Genomic DNA, 8,803 nt, shown 5'->3' with positions numbered 1-8,803 from the left:
CTGCTGCTGCTGGTGGTGGTGGTGGTGGGGGGGGGGGTCTAGACCTTCGGACGCTACATTCAACAGAGCTTTGGGATTATTTATCGCAAAACATTTGTATTCTCCTGTCGGAGGACGGTTGATCCCGGATAGCTGCACACTAATCCTACACTCCGTTAATTAAAAAGATGGAGAAGCAATGGAACTGGTGTGTTTTTTCCGCCTCCCAGAAATGTAATCATTTCTGGAGGAGCTTAACCATCTGCTGGAGGTTAAGTCTGCAAGCAGATTGTGTTTTCTGCTTACTTAAACCTGGGGATTTTGCTTACTTTTTCCTCAAAAGGGGCGGGGCCGCGGGGGTGTTGCTTTCTGGGGGTGGGGTGCTGAAACGTCAGGGGAGCAAGGTCGGAGCAAGAGGACAACTTTCTTTGGTTACAATGTGACAGCCCAAGACTGACCCTGCAGGAGTGGACTTGACTACTCCGTCGCGCGAGTCCCCGAAGAACAGATCTAACAATTCTGCCTCGTGTTTCAATGGCAAGAAAGAAACATCGTATTATAGGCCTACTATACGGAGTATAAATTAGACTTTACGACCTCAACAGACGGCTTTTTTAATTAGAATGCGACTCATGTCTTATCCAGAGACAAAGTGGAATTCACTAACGCGGGCCCTTTGCTCAGTGGTCGTCTATCGGACCGACCAGGATTACAAGGAAAACATTACATCTGATTAAACATGTGCCATATACTCTTTGAACCCCGAATGGCCCCGTGCATTTTTACTAGTATCACTATTAATCATCTGTAAAATAATACAGCGCCAAATGTTTGATTTAATCCCAATAGGCCTAATGCTTGATAATGGATTAATATCAAGTATTATCGTGGTTTCATGGTGGCATATAGCTTTTATGTTGATTATGTTGATATGCGTTCAGGTCTATGCGAATTAAAACTCATGTAATGCGTATATATATATATATCCTATTTGTATGAAAATCATCCCTCTTATGGTTGTCATGCACTTTAATCATTCTAAGCTCAGAAACACAGCACTGACTCTTTTAAATATCGATTGAAATTGAATATCCACCTGACCCCATCATGGATTCTTTCTTTTTTCCCCTCTTTTTTTTTTGCAAAGCCCAAATCTGTGTGTGATGATTAATGAATGGGACTGTTTGTGCGCCGTGGGCATCCTTCTTCAAAGATCCTCATTAAAAGGCATACAAGGCTTTTAGATCCCAGAGCTACTGGACACTGGCCAGTTTGAGGCATGCAGTGCCTATCCCCTAAACGTGTTTCTATACTGTTATGATTCAACTGCCTTAAGAACTGTGCGCACCACAAGGGCCTTATCCGGCGTTATCTGGAAAACGACACCCTTGATGAAAAGTAATTTATCCCCTAATCCAAATCTGTCCACATGTCATGTCTGGAGTGGAAATTACGCTTTCTAGGCCCTATTAAGGAGAAGATATATAGACATGATATGAAGGGGTTAAACCAAAACTGCTACAGTAATTAGAGTCGCTTCTCTCGCGGCGGCGCCCTCCATACCGAGCGGCGTCCACCCCCACCTCTCTCTCTCTCTCTCTCTCTCTCTCTCTCTCCTCCCCCCTCTCTCTCTCTGTCTCGCACGCACACGCACGCACGCACACACACACACACACACACACACACACACACACACACACACACACACACACACACACACACACACACACACACACACACACACACACACACACACACACACACACACACACACACACACACACACACACACCGCCGCACCATCTCCTCAGAGTGTCCACATATACAGTGAAAAATCAAAGCGCGAGCCTCCCCTGCTCACACGGCACTGGCGCTGCGCGCGGGGAGCACAACTGTCTTCTTTGCCTATATTGATGTCCAGTAAAGTTACTCCTGCTTGATTTTAATATACATAGCTGTTACAAAAGTACACCTAAACGCCTTTATCTGGGCAATATCTGCTTTTGGATGAAAATCTAATTTTATTATTTTCCAAAACAAGCCAATGTCACAGATATGTGTCCCGCGCTACTTTCACTGGTGATGGGTTTTTACGCGCGTCGCTGACATGGACCACAGGCTGTCGAGAGGCAGCTGGACACCGGTAACTGGGCTGGTAGTATGTCTACTGTTGTGCGCGTGTGTGGTGGATCTAGTTCTCGCGCAAATTCGGTATTCTATTCCAGAGGAGCTGGAGCACGGAGCGTTCGTGGGCAACATAGCCGAAGATTTGGGTTTGGATGTGGCCAAGCTGTCGGCGCGGCGCTTCCGTATAGTCTCCGGTGCCAAGAAGCAGTACTTGGAAGTGAACTTGGAGAATGGCATTTTATTCGTCAATGAAAAGATAGACCGAGAGGACCTGTGCGAACGGAGCCCGGGCTGCTTTTTACATTTACAAGTGGTTATTGAAAACCCACTAGAACTGTACAGAGTGGAGGTGGAGATTTTAGACGTGAACGACAACTCGCCCATCTTCCCGTGGAGCGAGTTCAATCTGGACATCACCGAGTCTGCCGCTCCCGGCTCCCGCTTCCCGCTGGAGAGCGCGCAGGACCAAGACGTGGGCACCAACTCTCTGCGCACCTACCAGCTGAGCGCCAACGAGCACTTTGTGCTGAACATTCAGACGCGCAACGACGGGAGCAAGTTCGCCGAGCTCGTGCTGGACACGCCGCTGGACCGCGAGCAGCAGAAGGCGCACGAGATGTTCCTGACGGCCGTGGACGGCGGCTCTCCGTCGGAGCGCTCGGGCACGGCGCTGATAACCATCACGGTGCTGGACGCGAACGACAACGTGCCCGTGTTCGATCGGTCCGTTTACCGCGCGAGTCTGGTGGAGAACGCGCCGAGGGGGACGCTGGTGCTGAAGCTGAACGCCACCGACATGGACGAGGGCTCCAACGGGGAGGTGACGTACGCCTTCAGCGGGCACGCCCCGCTCAAGGTGCGCGAGCTGTTCAGCGTGGACCCGTACACGGGTGAGATCCGGGTGAAGGGGATCGTGGACTATGAGAAGGCCAGTGTGTATGAGCTCTATGTGCAGGCTAAGGACAGGGGTCCCTCGGCTGTGGCGGTGCACAGTAAAGTGCTGGTGGACATTCTGGACATAAATGACAACGCGCCCGAAGTTATCCTCACGTCAGTGTCCACTCCCGTTCAGGAAGACGCGCCGCCTGGCACTGTGATAGCCGTTATCAGCGTCATGGACCGAGACTCTGGAGAGAACGGCAACGTGGACTGCCAAATACCCAATAATGTGCCCTTTCAGCTCCACTCCTCATTTAAGAACTATTACACCCTGGTGACCAGCGACTTTTTGGACAGAGAAGCAGTGGCCGATTATAACATCACCCTCACGGCGCGCGATTTGGGCTCCTCGTCGCTCTCCACAAGGAAAACTATCCTGGTTCAAGTGTCCGACATCAACGACAACCCCCCGCGGTTCACCCAGCCTTCATACACTGTCTACGTGACCGAGAATAACGCCCCAGGCGCTTCAATTTGCTCAGTAACTGCGTTCGACCCCGATTCTAATCAGAACGCCTATCTGTCCTATTCTATCCTGGACGGCCAGATCCAAGGCATGCCCGTGTCTACATACGTCTCCATCAACTCGGACAACGGCAACATCTATGCCCTTCGCTCCTTTGACTATGAGCAGCTCAGAAACTTTCAGATCCTGGTGCAGGCGCAGGACGCCGGTTTCCCCCCGCTTAGCAATAACGTGACTGTGAACGTTTTTGTCTTGGACCAGAACGACAACGCTCCAATGATCGTGTCGCCTCTCCCCAAGAACGGGACCGTGGCCACAGAAGTGGTTCCGCGGTCAGTTGACGCCGGCTATCTGGTCGCCAAAATCACGGCGTTAGACGCAGACGCGGGTCAGAACTCCCGGCTGTCGTACCAGGTGATACAAGCAACAGATCCCGGCCTGTTCAGCGTGGCTCTGTACACGGGGGAAATTAGAACTATCCGCCGTTTAGTGGAAAAAGACGCAACACGGCAGAGACTGGTCATATTAGTGAAGGACAACGGACAGCCTCCACTCTCCGCTACCGTCTCCATCCTCCTCTCCGTGGTAGACAGCGTGCCTGAGTTGCTCTCAGATTTCGGAGATCTCACGCTCAGCCCCCAGCAGCCATCAAACCTCGCTCTGTACTTGATTGTTTCACTCAGCACCATATCACTAATATTCCTGGTGGCGATCATCGTGTTGGCCGCTGTCAAGTGCTACAAGGACAGGGAGACCATGAGCGGGTACAACCTCCCCCCGTTCGCGTGCTGCTGTTGCGGGGGCTTCCAGCCCGAGCCGCCGCCGGAGGTGTTCAAAAAATCCAACCTCAACCTGCAGATCTCAACTGGGGCCAAAGTGCCCACGAACTGCATGGAAGTGAACACCAACAGCAGCCTCTCCCAGTCGTACTGCTATAAAGTATGCCTGACCCCCGAATCAGCCAAAAGTGACTTCATGTTCTTGAAGCCTTGCAGCCCAAGCAGCACTCCGAGGAACAACGAGGCAAAGGGCGCAGACAACTCGTGGAACTCGCAAAGCCGAAGCGCGTCTGTGAACAACGGAGCCACGACTCCGAGTGAGGTATGAATTCAGCCCTCTGTCTCTCTCTGAGCTTGTATCAAGTGAGCATGTATCATTTATTTTAATGTTTAGAATTCACACCACAGTGAAGCATATTTATGTTGATTTGAGCTCTGATAAGCATTTAGCGCACGTCTCCTCTCGAAGGTCAAATCATACACTATACGCTGATATATTAAAACTGAAATAATGAAGAAAGCTGCAATTATACAAGTCTCCATTTCTCTTCATAAGAAGTGCGCGTTTTGTCTGATTCATATATGACAATTATTTATCCCACTTGTAATAATTGTTATTTTGGGTTTAAATTGGTTGAGGTGGCATACATTTACAAGAGAGCTGTCACGTTAATCAAGTCAGTCCGTGCGACATTATAGTACATATCGTATCTGAACATGCAGTCTAAGATAATTTTCAGTATAAGTCCAAGATCATTTTCAGTATAAAGCCAGATGCGATTAAATATTCAAATATCGATATCAAAGTTAATGGTTCTCGTCCTTTAGTATTCTCAACTCTGACAAACATGTCATTCATTCGCAAAGATTTTGAGATCAATTCTAAGTCCATCAACGCTGTTACTTTGTGAGAGGCGGAGACGCGCGTCTCCGTGTCATTCAGTGACATTGCTTTGTGTTCATATCGCCAAATGCAAGCAGAGGGCAGGCAGGGGTAGCTGTCTGAGTTTGTATAAACCGACGTGAGCTCATTCAACCTGACTATATAGATCAGAAAGTCAAGGTTAAGCTAAATCTAGACAAGGTGATGCATGGCAGTCCTTTGATTTCCACCTCTATGCCACGGCGACCAGTCGGGCTCCATGCAGACAACAGAGCACTATACCTCCGTCTTGTTTTCAAACTAACGATATAGGACAGATACCCTCACTGACCATGCCTCAAGGGCACAGACGAGGCAGAGCCATTATAACTGTGCACAATGTGGCGCGTAAGGGGGGTCGTGTCCATTATGGATGAAAAATGACTAAAGGCCTGTTTTAGGGAGACAGGTGTGTGTGTGTGTGTGTGTGTGTGTGTGTGTGTGTGTGTGTGTGTGTGTGTGTGTGTGTGTGTGTGTGTGTGTGTGTGTGTGTGTGTGTGGGGGGGGGGGGGTATAAGGACCCGGCTGGAACGTGGCGAGCCTGTAGATCGACTCCAACCTTGTCCCCAGTGAGAGAGCGCGAGGAGAGGGAGACTTGGGCTCATATATATTAGGAAGGAAGGAAGGAAGGAAGGAAGGAAGGAAGGAAGGAAGGAAGGAAGGAAGGAAGGAAGGAAGGAAGGAAGGAAGGGAGGGAGGGAGGGAGGGAGGGAGGGAGGGAGGGAGGGAGGGAGGAAGAGACAGACAGACAGACAGACAGACAGACAGACAGACAGACAGACAGACAGACAGACAGACAGACAGACATGGAGAGGAGGAGGCCGGCCTGGGTGGCATAATATTGACACCCCTAGGCCTTTAATAACGAATATAATATGACCGGCAGACCGTGAATATACGCATAGCCGATAGTCCTCATTGTAATCACAACAATGTTTACTCCATAGTACAGGCAGACAGTAGGCCAGGCTAACTGAGATTCCAGTCCACCATGCAGGCAGACTATAGAAATGTCAGTTCGGTCACTGCATGGCATATAGCTAATCCACCTCTGGACATCGACATATAAAGCGAGATTTCGAGGTCATGGTGATTGTTTCCCCCTGCGGCCATGATGTCCCCCCAGCAGGATGGTGTCCTTCCAGACGTTAATTGGCTCCCTTAAATCACCCAGTGTTTTTTCCACCCCCCAGTGTCCTCTCATGAGTCACATTATGCGTGCACATCAGGTCGTCAATGACACATTAGTCTCAAAGACAAACCGGAGAGGAAAAACTGCCTGGCCATTAAACAAAACAAGTTCGTAGACCCCATAAAAGGCTAATAATAAACTGAAGGTGAAAAGGACAGATTCAGACAGTCAGTTCACGAGCGCAGCGTAGAGAAGCACATACGCGCACACATGCGTGCGTGTGCGTGTGCGCACGCTTGTGCGAGTGTAGTGAGCGAGAGAGAGATGGTTTATAGAAAGGTGTAAACAAGTTGTCCTAGATTATGTGAAAAGCTGCAACGACCGCAAACTTTTCCATGGCCCTCGAAGAGACTTTTAATTAAAAAGCTTGCTCGAGGAGCATCAGGCCAATATTAATGTAAAAATGTTGCATAAAACCCACAAAACAATTACGTGTATAATTTTCTTAATTTCCTCCGTGGCACGCTTTTCTTTGAAGATTAAAATCGTGTTTCGTTTCATCCCGGTGGGGTTCTAATTGGTTTTTGTGTGTAGCACTAGCTGGATAGGAATGTAGTTTGAATACCGATTCTAATAATACGCTTACGTCGCATTCTCCTTGTTAACAAGTCTAAGTGAATTAATAGAGCGTGCAATCCATACTACGAGGCAGTACGAGGCTCATACCCGGAATAAATATCACTCGGGAGCACTCCTTCCCCCCTCCCGCAACGCCACAGCGGATGAAAGCAAAATTAAGTGACAAGGCGAGTCATTGCTCAAGGCATGGCGCACTGATCACGGTCCTTAATATGCATTCTGCTATAGATCCACAGGATGGCAGCCACGTTCCATCTAAAAAGCCCCATGCATACTTCCAGGAAAACCCGAGTATCTATAGCCCTTTATGACATTTATTAAATGATAATTAGCCAATGGTGATGCTCTATATAGAAAAAGGTAACCTTTTTGACAAGATCCCGTTGGGGAGAATAGTCTATTGTGCAATTAGTGCATCTGCTTTACTGCTAGTTATAGCAATACAGCTGTTATATACTGTAGACCTACATGTATACATCATTTAAATTATGTTGAAACTAAGCTTTGAAACTAATCTTCTCTTCCAGCTCAAACAGCCAAACACTGACTGGAAAAATCAGAACTCATCCATCAAGAGGTAAAACATGCTGACCTTTCATCAGTTCTCATGTTACCATAGCAAAGTTCATTAACACTTTACTTAAAGGTCGTGTCTATAATGCATTATAATGTGTTTATAATTATGAACAACGACAACTTATAACAACGTTTATAATGTATTATAAGTTCTAGTCATAATGCATTATTAAAACGGCACATTTTAACTTAGTTAGTTAAAGTGTATTTGTTATAAGTTGTTATGCATTTATTTTATATACATATTTAAAATGAGTGCTATGAAGCATTATAAGTGCATTATATGTATCAACCTTTAAGTAAAGTCTTATAGTTATGCACTGAGTTTATAATGTATACATTATAGCCTATTATTATGTTACGATAAACCTTGTTATAAGTTGTTATGCATAATTATACACACTTGTGTTATAATCGTCACTGTTAATTCATCCATTCATAACCTCAGAGAGTGTAAAACATGCAGCCAAATGGTCCATTTGGTTTCATCTGTAGTACTATGCACTCTCAGACTTTAAAGATTAAAACTCAGGATTGGGTTGCTTCAATTGATATGGGTCAATGTCAATGTCCTCTCCTCTGCAGCTATAACTCTATCAACATGGATGGCACCCTGATGCGCAAGGCCATGCACGCAGACCCCGACAACTACGTCACCTCCATGGCCCCCGGGCAGTACTGGACCTGGGGCACTCAAATGAGAGGTGGGAAAGGTAAGGAAGGGAGACCTGCATGCACACACACGCACGCACGCACGCACGCACACACGCGCGCACACGCACACGACGCACACGATGCACACGCACACACTCACAGCGCGCACACACAATATAACACAACTGGAACAGATGAAATGTTGTGTGAAATGTGACAGTTGCAATAAGCTCACAGGGGACGATGTGTTTCTCTTTCCCCTTTATTGACACCCAGCTCCTGCAGAATACAAAATGTCTTCTCCAGCCCCGGGGGTTCCTCCTCGCTCCTGGACACCTCGCTGCACACCTCCTCCGCCCCAGCAGCAGCAGCCATCGCTCCCACCCCACCCGCACCCCCCGCCTGACTATCAGCACAACGTGTACATCCCCGGGACACCTTCGGGCTTTTGCACCTTGAGGCCCACTGCTGTGCAGCGCAGTGAACTGGACGTCCATAATGCCTTCTCCACGTTTGGCAAGAAGAGACGTCTTCAGATGTCCCCCCAGGGAGAGGCTGCCATCATCAACAATGACCTGTACAATGATTAA

The 8,803-nt window shown here is 48.0% G+C and overlaps 1 protein-coding gene across 1 annotated transcript; it reads left to right on the top strand.

Annotated features, from left to right (window-relative positions):
* Positions 1 to 2,086: 2,086 nt before the first annotated feature.
* Positions 2,087 to 8,803, top strand: LOC306928929 (protocadherin-10-like; the record flags this gene model as incomplete). The annotated part of the gene is made up of 4 exons (XM_079509242.1): positions 2,087 to 4,612; positions 7,511 to 7,560; positions 8,145 to 8,272; positions 8,490 to 8,803. 4 exons carry the CDS (start codon positions 2,087 to 2,089, stop codon positions 8,801 to 8,803), a joined length of 3,018 nt encoding a protein of 1,005 aa, XP_079365368.1.

The sequence above is a fragment of the Electrona antarctica genome, assembly GCF_951216825.1.
Source record: "Electrona antarctica genome assembly, chromosome: 1".
Taxonomy (NCBI): Eukaryota; Metazoa; Chordata; class Actinopteri; order Myctophiformes; family Myctophidae; genus Electrona; species Electrona antarctica.
The sequence above is the reverse complement of the archived record's forward strand: the minus strand, read 5'-3'. Positions and strand labels throughout refer to the sequence as shown.